The sequence below is a fragment of the Bufo bufo genome, chromosome 5 (genome assembly GCF_905171765.1).
Source record: "Bufo bufo chromosome 5, aBufBuf1.1, whole genome shotgun sequence".
Classification (NCBI taxonomy): Eukaryota; Metazoa; Chordata; class Amphibia; order Anura; family Bufonidae; genus Bufo; species Bufo bufo.
In genome coordinates, this window is record NC_053393.1 from 554,337,131 (window position 1) to 554,362,914 (window position 25,784).

The 25,784-nt window shown below is 45.7% G+C and overlaps 2 protein-coding genes across 3 annotated transcripts in view; both read left to right on the forward strand.

The window, feature by feature from the left end:
• The first annotated feature begins 827 nt into the window (after positions 1-827).
• LOC121000862 (gastrula zinc finger protein XlCGF8.2DB-like) lies at positions 828-17,614 on the forward strand. Of its 2 annotated transcripts, XM_040431602.1 has the most exons (4): positions 828-839; positions 11,940-11,946; positions 12,038-12,153; positions 16,139-17,614. In XM_040431602.1, the coding sequence occupies exon 4, from the start codon at positions 16,288-16,290 to the stop codon at positions 17,350-17,352; it is 1,065 nt and encodes a 354-aa protein (XP_040287536.1). In that variant the 5' UTR covers positions 828-839; positions 11,940-11,946; positions 12,038-12,153; positions 16,139-16,287; the 3' UTR covers positions 17,353-17,614. The 2 variants fall into 2 exon arrangements, with proteins under 2 accessions (XP_040287536.1, XP_040287535.1); XM_040431601.1 differs by lacking the exon at positions 828-839 and having other exon boundaries at positions 11,928-11,946.
• LOC121002645 overlaps positions 6,650-25,784 on the forward strand; it is a 47,259-nt gene continuing 28,124 nt past the window's right edge. Inside the window, exons 1-2 of the mRNA XM_040434081.1 lie at positions 6,650-6,725; positions 6,804-6,868. Coding sequence (XP_040290015.1) covers positions 6,692-6,725; positions 6,804-6,868 — 99 coding nt within the window. The 5' untranslated portion in view covers positions 6,650-6,691. The remainder of the gene's footprint in view (positions 6,726-6,803; positions 6,869-25,784) is intronic.

Below are 25,784 nucleotides of genomic sequence, written 5' to 3' on the forward strand. Positions count from 1 at the left end.
TTGGTACCTTTGCGGTCTTCTTGGAGGCGAACAGGTCCACTTGTGGAGTGCCCCATCTTCTGCCAGAACCTGAAACACTTCCTGATTTAGAGACCATTCGGTATGGTCTATTAACTGGCGACTGAGATAGTCTGCTTCCACATTTAGTAACCCTTTTAAATGAATTGTGGAGATGGATCTCACGTGAGACTCTGCCCAATTGAAGATCTTTCTTGCAATGGACATCAGTTTCTCCGATCTCGTGCCTCCCTGGTGAGAGAGGTAAGCCATCGTCGTCGTGTTGTCTGAAAGAATCTTTACGTGTTGACCCACGAGAAGGATCTCTGCAGCTTTCAGAGCTTTCCAGACTGCTTCCAGCTCTCTGAAGTTGGAGGATTGAGAGCGGGTTGTTGGAATCCAGGAACCCTGAAACAAGTGATCTCCCACTTTCGCTCCCCATCCTTTTTTCGCTTGCATCTGTAAGCACTTGAATGTAAGGAGTCTTCTCCCAGGCAACTCCCAAGGACAGATTGCCTGTGCTTTTCCACCAGTCTAGGGAGGTCTTCACCACTAGAGGGATCAGAACTTTGTGATCCAAGGAGGCCTGTTGTTTGCTCCAAGTTCTGAGAATCCATGACTGGGGGGGATCGGAAGTGGGACTGGCTCCATGGGACGGACGGAATGCAGGACGAGAGAAGACCCAGGAGACTCATAGCTTCCCTTATGGGACAAGACCTCCTGTTCTGGAATCGTCGAACCTTCAATTGGAGGTTTTTGACCTTGTCTGGTGGAAGAAAGGTATGGTGAGCTTGGGAATCCAGGATGACGCCCAAAAACTGGATAGTGCTGGAGGGTACCAGGTTTGATTTTTTTCTGGTTCACCAACCACCCACCCTAGATCTTGGGTGAGAGACAGGAAGGTTTGTAGGTCTGTTCTGAGTTTGTTCTCTGAATTCCAAATTAGGAGGAAATCGTCCAGGTATGGTATAATCACCAGTCCTTCGTGTCTCAGGAAGGCCACCATCTCGACCACCAGTTTCGTGAAGACTCTGGGCTCAGATGATATCCCAAAGGGAAGGGCCGTAAACTGGAAGTGACGGGTTACCCCCCTTGTGGTCCTGAATGGCAAATCTCAAGAACCTTTGTGACTCTGGATGAATTGGGACATGGTAGTAGGCGTCCTGAAGATCTACTGAACACATCAGGGCATTCCTCCCTATTAACGGAATCAGGGACTTTAGGGATTCCATCCTGAACTTCCGATAGATTACAAACTTGTTCAGGGCTTTCAAGTTTATAATTGTACAGAATGAGTCTTCTTCTTTTTTTTTTTTTTTTACCAAAAACAGGTTCGAATAGAACCCTTGTCCTTGCTGTGTTGATGGGACTTGTACTATCACATCCATTGCCAGAAGGCTTTGAATTCCTTGCAGAATCTTTTTGCGTACCTTGGAGGAGTTTGGGTTGGTAACAACGAAGCGGTTTGGGGGAGATGAAGAAAGTTCGATTCGGTATCCGAATTTTATGCTGTCCCGGACCCAAGGGTTCGGGGTAATGGACTCCCAAGGAGTCAGAAAATTGTTCAATCTCCCCCCGACTCTGGCGTCATTGTTTATCCGAGGACTTATTTTGGGAGGAGGAGGGGTTATTTCTACCCCTGCCCCCTTTCGGATAGCTCCAGCGTCCTGACTTTCCTTTATCCCTAAAGGATCTATTCTGGTCAGTGGGGGCCCGAAAGGGATATTTCCTTTTATAGGGTCTCTCCTCTGGGAAACCCTTTTTCTTGTCCACAGCTTTTTCCAGGATACGATCTAGGACAGGGCCAAAGACGTATTCCCCTGAGAACGGGATGGAGCATAGTTTCATCTTTGATGTGTTGTCGCCTGACCAGCTCTTCATCCACAAGGCGCAGCGGGCCGCATTGGAGAGCCCGGCGTCCTTCGCAGCAAATCTGACAGATTCAGCCGAGGCGTCTGCCATAAATGCTGTGGCAGACTTCAATAGGGGGAGGGACCTTAAGATCTTTTCCCTGGGAGTATTATCTCTGATGTGAGATTCCAGCTCATCTAGCCACAACCTCATGGACCTTGCTACTGAGGTAGCTGCGATGTTTGCTTTTAAATTAAACATCGCCGCTTCCCACAATTTTTTTAAAAGGCTATCTGCCTTCCTATCCATGGGGTCACGCAGCTGAGAGGTGTCTTCGAAGGGCAAGGCAGTCTTTTTATTGACTTTTGCGACTTGAATGTCAACTTTTGGTGTTTCACTGAAAATTTTCACTTCACTAGTGTCAACCAACAGCCAGTTTTTAAAAGACCTGGACACCCCCAACCGCTTCTCTGGGTTGGACCACTCGTCGAGCACCATATCTCGTATGTTCTCATTAATTGGGAACACCCGGGTCTTTTTAAACCTGAGTCTCCCAAACATCTCGTCCTGGACTGAGTGGGCTCTTGGGGTTTCTTCTACCCCCATAGTGGCCCGGACAGCCCTTAGAAGGTCTGGCATCTCATCCAATGAAAAACAAAAATTTCCTATCTGATTCTGTAGTATCAATATCAGAGGAAGCCGCCTCGTCCTCCCAGGCTCTAGATGATGAAGCATCTTCCTCTATCATCTCCGGGTCTGATAAAGAAGGAGATGGTCCCCTTCGCTTTTTAGGTGGAGGTGGATCCCTGGGTAAGTGGGGCATTTGGGATAAGGAGGTTTTTACTTCCTCATGAATCGTGCCATGTTAAGTATACATGGAGCTAAAACAGTCAGAAGCCCCAAGCCCGAGATGTGGAGGAGGAGGAACAAGCAACCTGGTACAGTGTCTAAGAACAAGTAACAGGGCAAAGAAAAAGCGCTTCCCCACAGGTGAACTTACGGTAGGCGGCACAGAAGGGTCTCCAGGGGAGCGGGGTTCAGTCGACATGACTGCACGCTGACTCCGATGTACGCCGGTACACTGAGACATTTGGCACTTGCTGGCGCCGAAATTTGAACAGGAGACGCTTCCTGGATGACGTCACTTCCCCCGTCCACCGGGAGTGACGTCTGCCGCTTTTCTGAAGCGCTTAGGCGCGCACCCGGCGATAGCCAAGCAGGCCCGGCGGGAGATCGCGACCCGGGAGCAGGCTCACATATAGTAATGGAGCGAGGCCTCCCTCCTTCACCCCTGCCCAGCGTTAGTACAAGGACCGCAGGAGGGCAGGGGGAACACCAGGTAAGGTGTCAGGAAGTTACCATCTTCATCTCCCCACAGGGAGACTCTCTCTGCCCCTGTAGGGACAGGAAACACTGGTGTTTGTGGTGGGAGGGGGGGATTTAAACCCTCTCTCTGTTCCTGCCCCTACAGAGGTCAGGGGTCAATCTCCTTGTAGCCTTCGTGGTGATGAGGTGGAAAAATATATTCAGGTTCTAGAACAACATCTGCTCCCATCCAGACGTCGTCTCTTTCAGGGAAGACCCTGCATTTTTCAACAAGATAATGCCAGACCACATTCTGCATCAATCACAACATCATGGCTGCGTAGGAGAAGGATCCGGGTACTGAAATGGCCAGTCTGCAGTCCAGATCTTTCACCTATAGAGAACATTTGGCGCATCATAAAGAGGAAGGTGCAACAAGGAAGGCCCAGGACGATTGAGCAGTTAGAGGCCTGTACTAGACAAGAATGGGAGAGCATTCCTATTTCTAAACTTGAGAAACTGGTCTCCTCGGTCCCCAGACGTCTGTTGAGTGTTGTAAGAAGAAGGGGAGATGCCACACAGTGGTGAAAATGGCCTTGTCCCAACTTTTTGGGGATTTGTTGACACCATGAAATTCTGATTCAACATATTTTTCCCTTAAAATGGTAAATTTTCTCAGTTTAAACTTTTTGTTCCGTGATTTATGTTCTATTCTGAATAAAATATTAGAAGTTGGCACCTCCACATCATTGCATTCAGTTTTTATTCACGATTTGTATAGTGTCCCAACTTTTTTGGAATCCAATTTGTACATGTAGAGGGCAGAAAACACGGAGTACATATGTGATCTGATGGAGCGGGGACATGCGCTCCTTGGTCCGCACAGAGCAGTCGAGCCCCTGCTGTATCCGCCACCGTCGCTGAACACTCCGATGCTGTTGGATTAACCCCTTAGATGCCGCAGTCAATGGTGATTACTGCGTCTAAGGGATCAGGCACACGAACATATTTTCTTTCCGTGTCCAATCCATTTTTGGGGGGACCGTATAATGAACCATTCATTTCAATTGGTCTGCAAAAAAAACAGAAGGTACTCCATGTGCATTCCGTTTCCGTTCCGCATTACGGACAAGGAAAGACTGTTCTATAAGGGGCCAGCTGTCCGTTCCGCAAAATACACAATGCACACGGATCTCATCCATATTTGCGGATCCGGTTTTTGAGGACCGCAAAATACATACGGCCGTGGGCATGAGGCCTAAGAGGTTTACAGAGCGGACCGACAACTCAGGGGGACGCAGAAAGCTGGGTGGTCTCCGACAACTGCAGTTTACAGGGTTAATGTGGCTTCTCTCATCACACTATAGAGTCTTACATCCCAGAGCTGTATCACACCCTGTAGGATTAGATACACAGCTCAGCAGGCAGTATCACACAGGATAGGATTAGATACACAGCTCCGCAGACAGTATCACACAGGATAGGATTAGATACACAGCTCCGCAGACAGTATCACACAGGATAGGATTAGATACACAGCTCAGCAGACAGTATCACACAGGATAGGATTAGATACACAGCTCAGCAGACAGTATTACACAGGAGAGGATTAGATACACAGCTCAGCAGGCAGTATCACACAGGATAGGATTAGATACACAGCTGAGCAGACAGTATCACACAGGATAGGATTAGATACACAGCTGAGCAGACTGTATCACACAGGATAGGATTAGATACACAGCTCAGCAGACAGTATCACACAGGATAGGATTAGATACACAGCTCAGCAGACAGTATCACACAGGATAGGATTAGATACACAGCTAAGCAGACAGTATCACACAGGATAGGATTAGATACACAGCTCAGCAGACAGTATCACACAGGATAGGATTAGATACACAGCTCAGCAGACAGTATCACACAGGATGGGATTAGATACACAGTTTACCAGACAGTATCACACAGGATAGGATTAGATACACAGCTCAGCAGTCAGTATCACACAGGATAGGATTAGATACACAGCTCTGCAGACAGTATCACACAAGAGAAGCTGTGATCCAGGCTCAGCAGGCTGTATCTCACATGAGAGGCTTAGATACGGCTGTGCTGGCCGCTCCCAGTGTTTGGGGCTCTGGAGATGGTGAGGGAAGCGCCTGTGGCCCTCAGTGATGTGAGGAGAGGAGCAGGAGCCATGTCTGGGTGTACTAACATGGCCGCCGGAGGTGTAGGGGGCGGGGCTAGTGCTGACTGACCAGTGTGCCGGGCGGGGCCAGCCCTGTGACGTCACACCGCAAAGCATGCTGGGAGAGGAAAACTCCAGGAACCTGAGGGAAAGAGGAAGTTCTGCTGGAAACGTCCTGTAAAGAGGCTCTGATGTCCGGACAGCGGGAGGGAGAGCCCCGGCATGAGGAGGAGCAGGTACCGGGGAGCCGGGGGCCGCAGTCAGTAGTGCAGTGTATGATGTCTGTCACAGCTGGTGCTTCAGTAGTGCAGTGTATGATGTCTGTCACAGCTGGTGCTTCAGTAGTGCAGTGTGTGATGTCTGTCACAGCTGATGCTTCAGTAGTGCAGTGTGTGATGTCTGTCGCAGTTGATGCTTCAGTAGTGCAGTGTGTGATGTCTGTCACAGCTGATGCTTCAGTAGTGCAGTGTGTGATGTCTGTGGCAGCTGATGCTTCAGTAGTGCAGTGTGTGATGTCTGTCACAGCTGGTGCTTCAGTAGTGCAGTGTGTGATGTCTGTCACAGCTGATGCTTCAGTAGTGCAGTGTGTGATGTCTGTGGCAGCTGATGCTTCAGTAGTGCAGTGTATGATGTCTGTCGCAGTTGATGCTTCAGTAGTGCAGTGTATGATGTCTGTGGCAGCTGATGCTTCAGTAGTGCAGTGTATGATGTCTGTCGCAGTTGATGCTTCAGTAGTGCAGTGTATGATGTCTGTGGCAGTTGATGCTTCAGTAGTGCAGTGTATGATGTCTGTGGCAGCTGATGCTTCAGTAGTGCAGTGTATGATGTCTGTCACAGCTGATGCTTCAGTAGTGCAGTGTATGATGTCTGTCGCAGTTGATGCTTCAGTAGTGCAGTGTATGATGTCTGTGGCAGCTGATGCTTCAGTAGTGCAGTGTATGATGTCTGTGGCAGCTGATGCTTCAGTAGTGCAGTGTGTGATGTCTGTGGCAGCTGATGCTTCAGTAGTGCAGTGTATGATGTCTGACAGCTGATGCTTCAGTAGTGCAGTGTATGATGTCTGACAGCTGATGCTTCAGTAGTGCAGTGTGTGATGTCTGTGGCAGTTGATGCTTCAGTAGTGCAGTGGGTGATGTCTGTGGCAGCTGATGCTTCAGTAGTGCAGTGTATAATGGACAGGACGGCTGTAGAAGGAGGTGATGATGGAGGAGGACAGGACGGCTGTAGAAGGAGGTGATGATGGAGGAGGACAGGACGGCTGTAGAAGGAGGTGATGATGGAGGAGGACAGGACGGCTGTAGAAGGAGGTGATGATGGAGGAGGACAGGACGGCTGTAGAAGGAGGTGATGATGGAGGAAGACCAGCCCCTCACATCTCCAGGTAACGGACAGGACTAAATACAAATGTCCTGGATTCTCTGTCTGTAAAGTCTGAGTCCAGTCTCTGTGTCTCCTGCAGAGAGATCCAGTCAGAGGACAACACCAGAGAGATGTCCGCGTCCTCTCCTTCCACAGGATGGTCAGGTAATGGAGATGTCTCCTCCTCTGTAGGAGGACGCCTTGTGCTCTTGTTTTATCCAGTACTATTCTAGGTTTATACTGGTTTATACTGGTGTAATGAGCTGGAGATGGCGGGATTACAGCCGACCACAGACGCTCCATGTTCTCTGCTTCTTCCTACAAGTCTCTGGCTATGGAGACTACTGGTGGGAATAAGGAGCCAATAGGTTTATGTCCCTGAGAGGAACGAGTCCGGACGCGTCTGGTAGAAGCCGATCTCCTCCACGAAAACCACCTGCAGCTTGTCCGGCCGTGCTGAGGTTATTGGCTGTGAGCCCCCATCTAATATCTAGGTCCAGCCTCTGGGAGACCTGCAGCCATTAGGCTTAGACGACGACTGTGTCGGGTCATTTGTGGTTGTCATAATTAAAGGGGTTACATTGTTTAATTTGTGGGTTAACCCCTTCCAGACCTCCGCCATACATTTAATTTGATTTTTAGAGATGGCGTCCGCTCAAGAGCACAGCGGACTCCATAACCGCCGGGTTTCTGCTGTTTTCAACAGTGGAGGTCTGGGGGTAATGTCCACGATCGGCGGGAGTGCTGATCGCAGCCATTTAACCCCTCAGATGCCATCAAATGTGACCACATCATATAAGAGCACTTTCAAGTCGAGGCCGTACTAGTAACAGGACTGAGACTGTACAAGGGCCGATTACTAGTATATTCCAATGCTGACCTGAAGGGGGCAGCACAGCACTGGAATCTGAGTCCTGTATAATGTAATGCAGCAGCTGTGAAACTACAACTCCCAGCATGGACACTTGCTTGGCTATTCTGGTACCTCCCATATAAATAAAAGGAGGATTGTGGGGGGTTGTAGTTTCAGAACAGCTGAGTGCCAGAGGTTGCCCACCCCGCTGTAATGGGTTACAGAATACAAGTTACAAAGATTCTTTGTCATAGTCCGCTATGGTGACTTGGGGAGAATAGAAAGTTTTAGAAACGTAAAAAAAAAAATATATATATATATACCGTATTTTTCGCCCCATAAGACGCACCTAGGTTTTTGGGGAGGAAAATAAGAAAAAATATATTTTTAACCAAAAGGTGTGCTTTTGGTGGGTTTGAACTAATGGCGGTCTGTGCATGACACTATTATGGGGGATCTGTGGATGACACTGTTATGGGGGGGATCTGTGGATGGCGCTGTTGTGGAGGGGATCTGTGGATGACGCTGTTACGGAGGGGTTCTGTGGATGGCACTGTTACGGAGGGGTTCTGTGGATGGCACTGTCACGGAGGGGTTCTGTGGATGGCACTGTCACGGAGGGGATCCGTGGATGGCACTGTCACGGAGGGGATCCGTGGATGGCACTGTCACGGAGGGGATCCGTGGATGGCACTGTCACGGAGGGGATCCGTGGATGGCACTGTCACGGAGGGGATCCGTGGATGGCACTGTCACGGAGGGGATCCGTGGATGGCACTGTCACGGAGGGGATCCGTGGATGGCACTGTCACGGAGGGGATCCGTGGATGGCACTGTCACGGAGGGGATCCGTGGATGGCACTGTCACGGAGGGGATCCGTGGATGGCACTGTCACGGAGGGGATCCGTGGATGGCACTGTCACGGAGGGGATCCGTGGATGGCACTGTCACGGAGGGGATCCGTGGATGGCACTGTCACGGAGGGGATCCGTGGATGGCACTGTCACGGAGGGGATCCGTGGATGGCACTGTCACGGAGGGGATCCGTGGATGGCACTGTCACGGAGGGGATCCGTGGATGGCACTGTCACGGAGGGGATCCGTGGATGGCACTGTCACGGAGGGGATCCGTGGATGGCACTGTCACGGAGGGGATCCGTGGATGGCACTGTCACGGAGGGGATCCGTGGATGGCACTGTCACGGAGGGGATCCGTGGATGGCACTGTCACGGAGGGGATCCGTGGATGGCACTGTCACGGAGGGGATCCGTGGATGGCACTGTTATATATGTGCCATCCACAGACCCCCACCCCTTAACTGTGCCATCCACAGATGTCCCCCATAAAACTGTCATCCACAAATCCCCCCCCGCCCCCGCTCCAGTATACAATATAAAATGTCTCGTTCAATATAAAGTGATTACACATGCCCCCTCACTCCTAATATTACCGCACACCTAACAGCTTCTGTACAACGCAGGCAGGCCGGACGGCCGGCGCGTCACTCACTGATGTCACTTGCCTGCGCCGCCTTCTTCATTCATAAAGTAGGCGGCGCAGTCACGTGACATCAGGGAGTTACGCTGCCGCCCGGCCTGCCTGCATTCTACAGAAGCTGTTAGGGTGTACGGTAATATTAAAAGTGGGGGGGGCATATTTAATCACTTTTAATTGAATGAGACATTTTATATTTGTATACTGGAGCGGCGGGGCCGAAGTACAATGACTGCAATTACCGGCCCCCAGCTCCTCCTCCCAGTCCCTCCCCGCTCGCTCATACATGGCAGCCTGCGATGTAAAAATGTCAGCATTCGCCCCATAAGATGCAGGGGCATTTCCCCCCATTTTTTAGGGGGAAAAAGTGCGTCTTATGGGGCGAAAAATACGGTAATTCAAATCGCTCCCTTTCCTTGGAATAAAATTGAAAATGTTAAACATTACAGACATCACCGTGTCCTAAAACACCTGTACTATTAAAATATAAAAATATTTATTCTATACTACGTAATAGAAAAAAATCAAAAAGGCCGATTAGCCATTTTTGGTCACTTCACCTCACAAAAAAAAAAAACAATAAAAAGTGATCAAAAAGTAATACACTAAAAACTACAGATCATCCCACAAAAAATGATCCCTCACACCGCTCCGTAAAAGTTACACAGGTCTGAATATGGTGATGAAAAGAAAAAAATATTTTTTTTTCCACAGTTTTTATGTTTTTCAGTATTAGCACAAGAAAAACGACATAAATGTGGAATCACTGTAATTGTAATGACCCAGAGAATGAAGGGAACAGGTCAGCTTTACCTCATAGTATATGAAACTGTGTTGGAGTTTAATTTTTTCCCAATATTACCCCATTTGGAATTTATTTTCCAGCGTCTCACTACATTGCATGCAATAGTAAATGGTAGGGATCGACCGATTATCGGTTTGGCCGATATTATCGGCCGATATTGAGGATTTTGAATGTTATCGGCATCTATTTTGCCGATATACCGATAACGTATTGGGAACACAGAACGCTCTGCTCTCAGCGCTCTCTGTGTTCCCTCCGCAGCACAGGGGAGAAGGAAGCAGTGTCTCCTCCCCCTGTGCTGCCGCTGCCGCCAATGAGGGGATAGAACATAAGAGGAGGGGCGGGGCTGTGGCCGCTGCGCCACCAATGAAGATGAGTCTTTCATTAATTCATGTACAGGAGGCGGGAGCTGCAGAATCACATAGCCGGCTCCCGACCTCTATGAGCAATAGCTGCGGTCCGCGGTAGTTAACTCCTCAGGTGCCGCGGATCGCAGCTACCGCTGATAGAGGTCGGGAGCCGGCTATGTGATTCTGCAGCCAGCTCCCGCCTCCTGTATATGAATGATCGAGAGACTTATCTTCATTGGTGGCGCAGTGCGCCCCCCCAAGCCCCCCAGTATTAATCATTGGTGGCGCAGTGCGCCCCCCATCCCGAACCCGGCCAATAGTAAAAACATTGGTGGCGCAGTGCGCCCCCCCCCCCCCCACCCAGTATTAATCATTGGTGGCAGTGGCCACAGGATCCCCTCTCCCCTGCTCCTCCGATCGGAGCCCCAGCTGTGTAAGCCTGGGGCTCCGATCGGTTACCATGGCAGCCAGGACGCTATTGAAGCCCTGGCTGCCATGTTCAGCTCCATGCTGCTGTGTGCACAGAGCACAGAGCAGCAGGGACAGTGTGAGGTCCTATTCACCCTGATAGAGATCTATTAGGGTGAATGGGACAAGGGTTCTAGTCCCTAAGGGGGTTAAAAGTTAGTAAAAAAAAAACACAAAAATATTAAGTATAAATGAAAAAGATTTATAAAAAAAATATACACATTAACAATAAACAAAAAAAATACACATTAACAATAAACATATTAATTTTCAGCAGATTTTGTGTAGGAATTTTTTTTTTTCTCAAAAATGAAAATTCCCAGAATATCGGTATAAATTATCGGCTATCGGCCTGAAAGTTCACAAATTATCGGTATCGGCATCGGCCCTAAAAAATCAATATCGGTCGATCCCTAGTAAATGGTGACTTTAGAAAGTACAAATTGTCCCGCAAAAAACAAACCCTCATACGGCTATGTGAACAGAAAAATAAAATAAAAAATATGGCTCCAGGAAGGCTCCATGCAACATCTCCAACTGGGCAGTGACTTTTCACAGGATGAAGATCTGAACAATATTAATACCACAGAGATGTATGTGAGGGGTGATGACCAGTGTAAGGAGGACATTCCTACAGAGACGATGTGAGGGGTGATGACCAGTGTAAGGAGGACATTCCTACAGAGACGATGTGAGGGGTGATGACCAGTGTAAGGAGGACATTCCTACAGAGACAGATGTGAGGGGTGATGACCAGTGTAAGGAGGACATTCCTACAGAGACAGATGTGAGGGGTGATGACCAGTGTAAGGAGGACATTCCTACAGAGACGGATGTGAGGGGTGATGACCAGTGTAAGGAGGACATTCCTACAGAGACAGATGTGAGGGGTGATGACCAGTGTAAGGAGGACATTCCTACAGAGACAGATGTGAGGGGTGATGACCAGTGTAAGGAGGAAATTCCTACAGAGACAGATGTGAGGGGTGATGACCAGTGTAAGGAGGACATTCCTACGGAGACGGATGTGAGGGGTGATGACCAGTGTAAGGAGGAAATTCCTACAGAGACAGATGTGAGGGGTGATGACCAGTGTAAGGAGGAAATTCCTACAGAGACTAATGTGAGGGGCAATGACCAGTGTAAGGAGGAGATTCCCACAGAGACAGATGTGAGGGGTGATGACCAGTGTAAGGAGGACAGTCCTACAGAGACAGATGTGAGGGGTGATGACCAGTGTAAGGAGGACATTCCCACAGATAAGAGCCCAGGTGAGTAGTGACCACTAAATGCAGCAGAGATGAGTCTGTAACCGTAATGACCCTGAACTAGACTTCCCCCTATAGCAGGCGCCTTCACCAGGTACTTAGTGTCCCCCAGTACTCAGATACCCCCAGGACTTACAGTAGGACCAAACTGTGTAACAGCCGGACTGTCCAATGAAGAATAATACTAAGCACATATCGCAGCACTAGCAGGTAAGAAGAAAGCCAGGAGATAGGAGCTCATCAGTAGATGACTAAAAACAGGATGGGGATGGTAACCAAATGTGGAACAAACGGATGATGGGGGTTATATGGTGAACGGATGATTGAACAGACAGTAAGTGACCCTGACTCTCTATGAATCTTTCCCTAGATATTTCCTTAGACACTGACCGTAATACCAGACATCAGTAACCCTCACTGTCCCTCAAGATATCTCTATGGAAAACCCTAATTTGTAATGCTGACTCTAGGACCCAGAGACAACAAACACAAACAAACTGTTAGACTGTTAGAAATAACCACAAGAACATCTACATTGATGAAGCAAACTAGGCGAGATAATAGAATATACAGGGATTACTGGATTCAGCTACACAGAGCTTATGCTATAACCCGCAACCCGCTGCAGAAACCAGGAATATTTAGAGAGAAAGTTACCTATAAAGGAACTCCTCTCCAAACAAGCTGTGAGCTACAGCAAGAGTTCTGAGCAAGAAACAGATCAGGTGTGATAGCATAGCAACTGCCCCAAACTAATAGGAGAAGATGAAGCAATGGGAGTGTTCCTGCTGATCATATCCTAGCCCACTACTCTAAAGAGGTCTGCATCATGACTCCCCAGCCCCCGCTTATTAATGTCAGGGTGACAGGGCTCTGCCATGATTCTCCTGAGAGTGTATTGGTGACCCACTGTGCAGCATCCAACAGGCCCATGTAACATACTCTTGGGCCTCCAGCTCAGCATCTTCTCCAGCGGACAGGCCCTAGACCCACACAATCTCACAGAACAGACACTTGTCCTTTTGGTGCCACACGTGGACCATCCACACTCTCACACCTTGGTGCCAAAACACAGCTCTTCAGGATCATCTCTCTTCCAGGTGACACAGGAAAGTCCTCCCCTCTCTAATGGCTGTGGTCCTCTCGTGCTAATGGCCACCAGTCATCCACAGAAATGGCTAGATAACATTCTTCCGCAGAGTCTGTGCTGCTTACTCTTAGTATGATGGTCCATAGTGTCTAGCAAATACTTTTAACCTTGTAGGGATTCTTTTACTGTCATATCATTCATCAACACCAACTTCAGAGGATAAAAGGTCTGGACGTTTCCTATCGTGGCATCTAGTTGTCCTGTTCTGGCTAGTTTACATCTTTGGCAGCTTCTGGGGACCTCTAATGACCTCTCTGTAGTTGGGGTGGTACTAAAACTGATGTGGCCAGGAATGTTTTTAATGGATCCAATTGACCAGTCCTCTCGCGTCGCACATAATCTGTCAGGTAAGATGTACCCTAGTCGTTAGAATTGCCCTTTGGTATAGCACCCCTGCATGGAGGGCCAGCCAGACCTGCTGCTGGAGCAGTTGATTTCCTGAGATGTCAGTTTCTCTCTTTCTTCACAGCTGGGTGGATGTTCCTCCATGAGCCATTATCTCACGTATCTACATGGTTGTCCCACCACTTCTTGCTTTTTCAGTCTTTGGTGATCCACTTGTCCCCTGGAGCTATTTAAGGCTCTGCACTGAGGATTGGGACATTCCCCAAGCCATGGTAGGCCGTGACAGCAGTCGGCAATTCTATCTTCTCAAACCTTTTATCAGTTGGACCACTGGCTGTTTCTACTGAGTTGTGGAATAGAGCATCAGCATTCCCATTGCTGTGGCCTGTCAGTATCATACCCTGTGTTTCGGCTTCGTCCTCCTGGCCAGTCACTACTGCTCTAAGGCGCCCACCCTGCCAGTTTCCAAATGCACTAGCTGATTGTTCTCGGTCCACAATACAAATTCTGCCCCCAACAAGATTTCAGAGAATGTACATGGCGAATGCTACCAGCTCTAGCTTCAGCAAAGTTCTCAGGGTTCTTCTCTCCACCTTTGTGCTCTGCACCCTGCCATCTTGAATTTAAAGGGAATTTTTTCACCAGTTTTATGGTGTCCTAACTAATGGGCAAAAAAACTAGTGACAAGTTCCCTTAGCAAAATGCTAGGTCCTTTCTTTAATTGACCCAGACTTTTGCTAAAATCTTGTATTGAACAGCTCCAGCGCATGCCGATGAGTCCTGAATATTTATGAGCTTTTGACTTTCTCTGCCACTCTACTGCTAATTCTGTCAATCAAGCTCATGAATATCAGCACTCATTGGCATGCACTGGAGATGTTAGAGCCCGGCAGTATAAAACTGGTGGCAGATTCTTTTTAAATGATCTCAGCTTTGCATAAATCAGTAGTACGAGCGACCATAAGGAACTTTGTAATATGTGTTATCAGAGAGACCATGAGACTGCTGCACCTAAATAGGAAGTTTATACCTTTCAGCGTAATCCCTTTATTCTCAATTATACATGTCAGTACTTTTCTGTAATGTCATCCAGGATCCTGGGGCTGCTTCTGAGGGAATAATAAAAGGGTTAGGAAGCAGATTCTCCTCCACTTTCTGGGTGCAGTCAATAATAGGTACTCTCCAGCTTCCAGCTGTAAGAAAACAGCAAAGAGAAATCCAAATAGAAGTATAGAAGTCATCTAATGACCAGAAATGGTGCTATTGATTAACGCAAAGTTTGTTGAAAGGTTAGGTATGCTATAAAGAGACGTTATCCCATGACTAATGTAAAAAAAAAAAATCTGACATCATAAACTACATGACAATCTATTTCTGACAACGCTAAAACCGGCCCTGTACCTCACATGGATCCAGAGATCTCCCCATTCATTGCTCTGCTGAATTTATATCAAGCTGACAGTTCAAGGGGAGTGTCTTTTCTGCTGCAGCTAAGGGGGGCGTGTCCCAGCTCTCCAAATCACAGCGCAGGAGGCAGCTAAAGGATCAAACTGAGCATGTGCGGCCATCTCGGTGAGCAGGACAAAGAAATAGGAAAAAAAAAAACAGCAAGTGGCTCTATACAGATACATTTACTGAATAACTCGGTGGTTATGCAAAATATAAAATTACATGCAATTACAAAAGTATTCAGATCCAAGTGCTGGTTTGAAAAATTTTGAATATTTTTCGTGGGACAACCCCTTTAATTCAAGATTGCTTCCATCAGTATGCATGGAAAAAGGCTTGGTGTAATCAGCATAGGGAACACGGTCCATATGACAGCTGCATCTCCTGGGCCGGCTGTGGCTCCCCTGACCCGAACTATCATAGTGATTTATGATGCAGTAATTTCATGTGTGTTCACAGGCCTATTCCAGTGTACATGCATCATCATGTGATTACACTGCAATAGCTCCACCATCAGATACACAGACCTGTTTTTTTTCCTTTTTGCGTTTTCATTTTTCTTTCCTATCTTCCTTGAGCCATAACTTTTTTATTTTTCCATTCACATAGCTGAAGTTGTACTTTCTAATGCCACCATTAATTATGGCACACAATTTAGTGTGAAGCCATAAAAAAAAAATATTCTAAATTGGGTGGCACTCGAAAAAAACAATTTCTCCACCGTTTTACGGGTTTTGTTTGCGTCAAAACTGACCCATGCCCTTTGTTTTCTAGGTCAGTACGATTACAATGATGCTCCATATGTAAAGTTTTTCTTTTATGTCTGGTGTAAAAATGAATTTAAAAAAATAAATAAAAAATTATGTCCATATTATGACCTCCATAACTTTTTTATTTTATAGTTATATCTTCTGAGCGGGGGGGGGGGGGGGTCATTTTTTGCAGGACAATCTGTAGTTTTTATTGATACCATTTTGGAGTGTGTGTGACCTTTTTTGATCACATTTTATAAAAAAAATTGGGTAAGAGAAGCAATAAAAAAAAAAATGGCAAATTGGCCATTTTTACCCTTTTTCCTGTTACTCCTTTCGCCATATAGCCTTTTAAAGGGTTGAACATTGACTGATAGGATAGCTGCCTTACATTTGGTGGCATCAGAGGCAGAGCTCATTTGCTTCCCTTTCTTCCAATTTTAATGTGACTGTTAGGAGGTAAAAAATTATATTACTTAAACATTTTTGTTCTTGGCAGGTGACTGTACCAGGAACTTGGAGGGACATCTGATATCTTCAGATTACAATGCAGGTGTCACATCAGATACATACGAAGACCATGACATTATCCCACATGTACCCTCAGGCCTTGACCGCAAAACGTCATCTGATTCATCACAGACTATTATGCAGAATCAAAGTCACAGAAGGAGTGGGGGAGCCCAAAGAGCTCTAAAAGGGAAGACACTGTTTTCCTGTTCTAAAAGTGGCAAATTTATTACAAAAAAATCAAATCCAGAAAAATATCAGATTATTCACACAGAGGAGAAGCCATATTCATGTTCAGAATGTGGCAAATGTTTTGCTCAGAAATCAAATCTTGAGAGACATCAGAGGATTCACACAGGGGAGAAACCATATTCATGTTCGGAATGTGAGAAATGTTTTAATCAGGAGCATCATCTTGTTGAGCATTTAAAAACTCACACAGGGGAGAAGCCATTTTCATGCCAAGAATGTGGGAAATGTTTTACCCAGAAAGCACATGTTGTTGAACATCTGAAATCTCACACAGGGGAGAAACCATTTTCATGTCCAGAATGTGGGAAATGTTTTGCTCATAAAACAGCTCTTTTTCAACATCAGAGAATTCACACAGAAGAAAAGCCATATTCATGTTCAGAATGTGGGAAATGTTTTGCTCAGAAATCAATTCTTATTCAACATGAAAAACAACACACAGGGGAGAAGCCATATTCATGTGCAGAATGTGGAAAATGTTTTGCTGTGAAATCAGTTCTTCTTCAACATGAGAAGCATCACACAGGGGAGAAGCCATTTGTATGTTCAGAATGTGGAAAATGTTTTACTAGAAAATTAGGTCTCCTTCTACATGAAAGAATTCACACAGGAGAGAAGCCGTATTCATGTTCAGAATGTGGGAAATGTTTTACTCAGAAATCAAATCTTCAGAGTCATCAGAAAGTTCACACAAAGGAGAAGCCGTATTCATGTTCAGAATGTGAGAAATGTTTTACTCAGAAATTACACCTTCAGAGACATCAGATAATTCACACAGGAGAGAAGCCATATTCATGTTCAGAATGTGGGAAATCTTTTACTCAGAAATTACATCTTCAGAGCCACCAGAGAATTCACACAGGGGAGAAGCCGTATTCATGTTCAGAATGTGGGAAATGTTTTACTCAGAAATCAAGTCTTGAGCGCCATCAGATAATTCACACAGGGTAGAAGCGATATTCATGTTCAGAATGTAAGGATGTTTTAATTAGGAATATAATTTTGAAATCCATAAGAAAATTCACACAGGGGAGAAACCATATTTATGTTCAGAATGTGGGAAATGTTTTGCTAAAAAAAATAATAATGATCAGGTCTTCATCAACATCAAAGACTTCACACACGGGTGAAGCAATTTTAACTTCTTCCCCATATCTGCCATACATGTACAGCAGAGCAGATGCCAAATATTTAAAAGGGTTTTCTAATTACACCAAAAATACATTACAAACGCCATCATTGAACCTTACTGTGTATTAAATAAGCCAGATGATGAAGTTCTGAGTGCCTTTTGACTCCTCCAGCATAATTGCGATCTGTGACCCGCACCCTGTGTTTACACCCCAGCATAATACTCACTGGGAGTATCTGTAGCATCAGGTCTCCCTCTCCTTCCCCTCCCGACTGGAACATTACAGATCTAAGCAGGGTTAGCAGCCTCATTAATATTCACTTCAGTGCAGTGAATAATAATGAAGCTGTGTCGGATATGGGTTGGGCCTTCTTCCAGAACATATAGGTACATCTCAATAAATTTAGATTATCATCTTAAAGTTAATTTAAGTAATTCATTTCAAAAAGTGAAGCTCATATGTTCATATATTCATTACACACTGATCTATTTCAAGTGTTTATTTCTTTTGATTTTGACTTAAAGCTAAGGAAAACCCAAATATCAGGATCTTAGAAAATTAGAATATATAAGACCAATTAAAAAAAAAATGTATACAGAAATATTGGCCTATTGAAAAGTCTGTCCAGTATATGCCCTCAATACTTGGTCGGCAATTATTCTGCATGAATTCCTGTATCAATGAGGCGTAGTATTGAGGTGATCACCCTCTGGCACTGCTGAGGTGGTATGGAAGCCCAGGTTGCTTTGATATCGGCCTTCAGTTTGTCAGCATTGTTGGCTCTGGTGTCTCTCATCTTCCTCTTGACAATTCCATCTTCTCTATGGGGTTTAGGTTAGGAAGGTTTGCTGGCCAATCAAGCCCACTGATACTATGATTATTACACCAGGTACTGGTACTTTTGACAGTGTGGGCAGACGCCAAGTCCTGCTAGAAAATGAAATCAGCATCTCCATAAAGGTTGTCGGCAGCAGGAAGCTTGTAGTGCTCTAAATTTCCTGGTAGACACTACGCTGGCTTTAGGCTTGATATAACACAGTGGAACAAGGCTAGTAGCGGACATGGCTCCTCCAGCCGTCATTGACTATGGAAACCTCACACTGGACCTTAAGCAGATTGGATTGTGCCTCTCCACTCTTCCTCCAGACTCTGAGCCTTGATTTCCAAATGAAATTCAAATTTACTTTCATATGAAAACAGGACTTTGAAACAATAAGCACCAGTCCTTTTTCTCCTTACCCAGGTGAAACACTTCTGACGTTGTGTCTGGGTCATAAGTGGCTTGACACAAGGAATGTGGCAGTTGTAGCCCATGTTCTGGATACGTCTTTGTGTGGTGGGCTCTTGAAACAGTGACTCCATTCCTCGTGGATCCTGCCCAAATTCTTGAATTGCCTTTTTTTAACAATCTTTTGAAGGCTGCAATTATCCCTGTTGCTTGTGCACCTTTTTCTACCATCCTTTTTTTCTTCCTCTCCACTTTTCTTTAATATGACTGGATACCGCACTCTGTGAAAAGCCAGCTTCTTTAGCAATAACCTTTTGTGGCTTCCTTTCCTTGTGGAAGGTGTCAATGTCTGTCTTCTGGACAACTGTCAGCTGTTTTTCCCATGTTTGTGTAGCTAATGAACCAGACTGAGACAACAGGGTTTAGGAAACCTTTGCAGGTGTTTTGTGTTGAACTTTTTCACAATACTGTAATTTTCTGAGATATTGACTTTTGGGTTTTTTATTGGCCGTAAGCCATAAAGATTTGTCTTCATACAGCATAAAAATGTATGGGCTTTGGTAAGGGAAATTCATTGACGGGACTTCGGTGAATAACTTTGGTGATTTAATTTTTGAACTTGAAAACCATTTTAAAACTTGGTTCCGAAGTTGGCTTTGGTACCAAGGTACCAGCCCGATTCCTGTTTTTTACAATGGTTTTCAAGTTTAAAAATCAAATGCCAAAGTCTCACGAGACTTTGGTCATAACTAATTTCAACTCGCCGGAGCCCATACATTTTAATGCTGTACGTAGAGAAAGTTTCGAGTGAATTGACTTCGAATTTATGATCCAAAGCTCTACTCGCTCAACATTAGCCGTAATCATCAACATTAAAACAAATAAATGTTTGAAATGGATCACTGTGTGTAATGAATATGTATAAGTTTCACTTTTTGAATTGAATTACATAAATTAAATTTTCGTTGATATTCTAATTTGAGATGAACCTGTAGACTTTTACTAAAGAAATTATATAATTGTTCTTCATCAGGATTTGAACCCTAGACCTTCTCTGTTAGAAGGGCTGACTTTTTTGTTCTTAAAAATCTATTTTCTTCACAGGCTTAAAACTAAATAGTATATTACTGAAACGAAGGGAAAAAATGGTGCCAATCACCATAAATAATGTATTCACTGTACTATACAGTGTTGTTAATATTATTATTGGAATACCAAATACTATTCCAATATTGGAGTACAAAAAGTTAATGTGTTTTTTTTCCTAACAATTTGCAGAAAATTGCAACTTTTACCATAAAAGAACAATAGCTAGAAAATACCATTTCAAATTTTTTCGCCATAACTTTTACTATAAGGATCATTTTATGGGATTCTGTGAGATTTGAACCCCTGACCTCCTGTACATTAAACAGCTGCTTTACAAACTCCTCTATAGAAAAAGTTCTGCTGTGAACATATTATTTATGGTGATTAGTAAACAATGTAAATAACAGTGGGGGGGGGGGGGGGGGGGGTCATACTGTTTGTCTGAATAGAGCCCTGAAATCCCTGATCGCAGTCCTGGATCTAAGCACTGCTGGAAAAACTCTGTCCTAAGGCATGGCATCATTGCTGATGTCACATCTACAGGGCAGGGTCCAGGAGAATAAGCAGAGCACCGCCCTGAATGGCAATGTCACCAATGAATAAAACAAATGTGAGCTCCTCTAGGCATATATTGTTTGTTATGTATTAGACTTATTAATATACGTGTCAATCGGAAAAATATAAAATAAATCAAAACTAAATATTCAAGTAAACCATAAATTATAAATACATTACTATTCCAGAACAATAAGCTGCGGGCCCAGCAGCAAACATATTAATGGATCCATATTAGGTAAGTTTAAAAGTATTAATAATAATAAAAATTTTTGATAAAAAATAGCAAGAGTCCTTTTGGATAATGATATGGTAATGACTCAGGGGTGTGGAATTCCTATCGCCCGACGCCAGGGACATGCAGTTCCGGGCGCCGGGCAAGTAGTTTGAACAGTTGTTTTAGCCCTGTGCGGGCAAGTAGCAGGGACATGTCGGTTGGGCAGTAATAGGAGCGGTCATATGCTTGCCGCGAGCTGACCGCTCCTACATCTATGTCAGCCTGCCCCTGCATCGTCGGCTCAGTTCAGTCACAGCACACAATAGCAGAGACGCTGGCAGCAGAGAGGGGAGGGACTCGGGAGGAGTGTAATCTGATCCTAGAGTGGAAGCTGCTTCTGCCAGCCCCTCCCCTCCCCGCCCACCAACCAATCAGAGCTGAGGCAAGGCAAACACTAGCAGCTCTGAGCCCTCTGTACAGGGAGTTAGAATAGAAATGAATGGAATGAGTCACAAGTTAAAAGAATCTAAAGATCCGATTAGTTAGAGACTCATTCGATTCATTGAGTTAAAAGGGCCGTGAGTCAGAGTCTAGAACAGGTTACACTGAGGCCGTGAGTCAGAGGCTAGAACAGGTTACACTGAGGCCGTGAGTCAGAGTCTAGAACAGGTTACACTGAGGCCGTGAGTCAGAGTCTAGAACAGGTTACACTGAGGCCGTGAGTCAGAGGCTAGAACAGGTTACACTGAGGCCGTGAGTCAGAGGCTAGAACAGGTTACACTGAGGCCGTGAGTCAGAGGCTAGAACAGGTTACACTGAGGCCGTGAGTCAGACTGTAGAACAGGTTACACTGAGGCCGTGAGTCAGAGGCTAGAACAGGTTACACTGAGGCCGTGAGTCAGAGGCTAGAACAGGTTACACTGAGGCCGTTAGTCAGAGGCTAGAACAGGTTACACTGAGGCCGCGAGTCAGAGGCTAGAACAGGTTACACTGAGGCCGCGAGTCAGAGGCTAGAACAGGTTACACTGAGGCCGCGAGTCAGAGGCTAGAACAGGTTACACTGAGGCCGCGAGTCAGAGGCTAGAACAGGTTACACTGAGGCCGTGAGTCAGAGGCTAGAACAGGTTACACTGAGGCCGTGAGTCAGAGGCTAGAACAGGTTACACTGAGGCCGTGAGTCAGAGGCTAGAACAGGTTACATTGAGGCCGTGAGTCAGAGGCTAGAACAGGTTACACTGAGGCCGTGAGTCAGAGGCTAGAACAGGTTACACTGAGGCCGTGAGTCAGAGGCTAGAACAGGTTACACTGAGGCCTTGAGTCAGAGGCTAGAACAGGTTACACTGAGGCCGTGAGTCAGAGGCTAGAACAGGTTACACTGAGGCCGTGAGTCAGAGGCTAGAACAGGTTACACTGAGGCCGTGAGTCAGAGGCTAGAACAGGTTACACTGAGGCCGTGAGTCAGAGGCTAGAACAGGTTACACTGAGGCCGTGAGTCAGAGGCTAGAACAGGTTACACTGAGGCCGTGAGTCAGAGGCTAGAACAGGTTACACTGAGGCCGTGAGTCAGAGGCTAGAACAGGTTACACTGAGGCTGTCGGCTGATGCTTTTGTTGCAGCAGTGATAAGATTAAGGGACAGGAGCAGAGATAAGAGAAGTGACAGATGACACAGAGTTTAGATTACAGGGTAAATTAACCCTTTAGGATCAAATTGGCTTCTCAGGAGATACAGTGGCGGAAATAATTATTTGACCCCTCACTGATTTTGTAAGTTTGTCCAATGACAAAGAAATGAAAAGTCTCAGAACAGTATCATTTCAATGGTAGGTTTATTGTAACAGTGGCAGATAGCACATCAAAAGGAAAATCGAAAAAATAACTTTAAATAAAAGATAGCAACTGATTTGCATTTCATTGAGTGAAATAAGTATTTGAACCCTCTAACAAAAAAAGACTTAATACTTGGTGGAAAAACCCTTGTTTGCAAGCACAGAGGTCAAACGTTTCTTGTAATTGATGACCAAGTTTGCGCACATTTTAGGAGGAATGTTGGTCCACTCCTCTTTGCAGATCATCTCTAAATCCCTAAGGTTTCGAGGCTGTCTCTGTGCAACTCTGAGCTTGAGCTCCCTCCATAGGTTTTCGATTGGATTAAGGTCCGGGGACTGACTAGGCCACTCCATGACCTTAATGTGCTTCTTCTTGAGCCACTCCTTTGTTGCCTTTGCTGTATGTTTTTGGGTCATTGTCGTGCTGGAACACCCATCCACGACCCATTTTCAGTTTCCTGGCAGAGGGAAGGAGGTTGTCGCTCAGGATTTCACGATACATGGCTCCGTCCATTTTCCCGTTTATGCGAATAAGTTGTCCTGTGCCCTTAGCAGAAAAACACCCCCAAAGCAAAATGTTTCCACCCCCATGCTTGACGGTGGGGACGGTGTTTTGGGGGTCATAGGCAGCATTTTTCTTCCTCCAAACACAGCGAGTTGAGTTAATGCCAAAGAGCTCTATTTTGGTCTCATCAGACCACAGCACCTTCTCCCAGTCACTCTCTGAATCATTCAGGTGTTCATTGGCAAACTTCAGACGGGCCTGCACATGTGCCTTCCTGAGCAGGGGGACCTTGCGAGCCCTGCAGGATTTTAATCCATTGCGGTGTAATGTGTTTCCAATGGTTTTCTTGGTGACTGTGGTCCCTGCTAATTTGAGGTCATTAACTAACTCCTCCCGTGTAGTTCTAGGATGCTTTTTCACCTTTCTCAGAACCATTGACACCCCACGAGGTGAGATCTTGCGTGGAGCCCCAGAGCGAGGTCGATTGATGGTCATTTTGTGCTCCTTCCATTTTCGAACAATCGCACCAACAGTTGTCACCTTCTCTCCCAGCTTCTTGCTAATGGTTTTGTAGCCCATTCCAGCCTTGTGCAGGTCTACAATTTTGTCTCTGACATCCTTGGACAGCTCTTTGGTCTTTCCCATGTTGGAGAGTTTGGAGTCTGCTTGATTGATTGATTCTGTGGACAGGTGTCTTTTATACAGGTGACTAGTTAAGACAGGTGTCCTTAATGAGGGTGACTAATTGAGTAGAAGTGTCTAACCACTCTGTGGGAGCCAGAACTCTTAATGGTTGGTAGGGGTTCAAATACTTATTTCACTCAATGAAATGCAAATCAGTTGCTATCTTTTATTTAAAGTTATTTTTTCGATTTTCCTTTTGATGTGCTATCTGCCACTGTTACAATAAACCTACCATTGAAATGATACTGTTCTGAGACTTTTCATTTCTTTGTCATTGGACAAACTTACAAAATCAGTGAGGGGTCAAATAATTATTTCCCCCACTGTATATATGTTATATGTTCTGGAATGTGTTGGATAACACTGACAGCATTATGTCAGTTTTATCCAATACATTCCAGAACTGTAAGGGTTACATAGCATCATAAATCAGTATAATGCTATGTGACCCCAGTCAGTGCTTGCAGGTCAGGCCGGGAGCTGCGATGTGGACAGGCTCCGGGAGGAACGCTCATCTGCAGGGGTGTCAGAAATAAAGGTTGTGCTGCCTGTCTTCTGAGGCTCTGGCCCTGCCTGCAATCTGCACTGCACGTGGCCCTTGATAAACTATAATGTCTCCCTGCTGCCCCCATACAGTATAACGTCTCCCTCTTGCCCCCATACAGTATAACATCACCTTGGGGCTGCCCTAGTGCCCCATACAGTATAACGTCACCAAGCGGCTGCCCCCGCACAGTATAATGTCACCCTGTGGCCCCCGCCCCCATACAGTGTAGCGTCTCCTTGTGGCCCCCACCCCCATACAGTATAACGTCTCCTTGTGGCCCCCACCCCATACAGCATGACATCTCCTTGTGGCCCTGCCCCCATACAGCATAACGTCTCCTTGTGGCCCCCGCCCCATACAGCATAACATCTCCTTGTGGCCCCCCGCCCCATACAGCATAACATCTCCTTGTGGCCCCCGCCCCATACAGCATAACATCTCCTTGTGGCCCCCGCCCCATACAGTATAACATCGCCTTGTGGCCCCCACCCCCCATACAGTATAACGTTAGTATAAGTTCAGGACAAGTAGATGGTCATGAGGGACAAGTAGATTGAGCCCCCACTTTAGTCCTTCGACAAGTAGTTTTTAAAAAAATTTCCACACCCCTGTGACTATATGCTTCTTAAAACAATTCTGTTGTCAGTATTTATATCAGTCGCTACAGGAGAATCATATAGGCTGCATTGAGCCTCAGTAAGTCTGTTCCCTCACCACCTGGGCCGTAGTGTTTGTGCTCCTCTATAAATATGCACAATAGTATATAATGTAACTTTAACTTAACGCTCCAGGTGTGGCATTTGAACTTGCAATGAAGTGGAAACGCTCGTCCATTAATGAAACTGCGCGCATGCGCTCTGTTGACCATTAGACAGCTGGGCTCTGTCGTGCCACTGCTCCGATACTTCGCGTGCAGAGTATGTTGAAAGTAATGTATGTAGGTCTTATCACAGGCTGGTTAGCTATATTCCTTAGTGCTTTAGCATATCAGCAAGGATACTTCCTCCACCTCCCCTGTCCTTATACTATAAAAAGTGATAGATAATCAGTTCTCATCTCTCCTGTGTTCTCTCCTGTCCTTATACTATATACAGTAATAAGCAGGGTGTTCTAGTGATGATGATCAGTCCTCATCTGTCCTTTATACTATAAACAGTGATAAGCAGGGTGTTCTAGTGATGATAATCAGTTCTCCCCTTTCCTGTGTTCTCTCCTGTCCTTATATTATGTACAGTGATAAGCAGAGTGTTCTAGTGATGATAGATAATCAGTTCTCACCTCCCCTGTGTTCTCTCCTGTCCTTAAACTGTAAACGGTGATATGCAGAGTGTTCTAGTGATGATAGATAATCAGGCGAATATAACAAACAAAGAAATCCCTCAAAGGAGTTGCTACGCAACTATTTACCAAATTTTTAATTATTAACGGCCACTAGGACCAGGCGTATTTTTGCAATTCCTCTGACTAATATTATAAAACTCAATTTTATTGTATTTCTTTTAAAACCAACATAATGCTTGGGAACAAAAAAGAGGGGAGATTAAAACTTTCAGGAGTGACAGTCGCACTATAAGTGGCCAGTATTTCTGTGTGCAGT

Bases quoted from the DNA above. Each gene is read 5' to 3' on its own strand.
- LOC121000862 (XM_040431602.1), top strand. From the start codon at position 16,288: ATGCAGAATCAAAGTCACAGAAGGAGTGGGGGAGCCCAAAGAGCTCTA.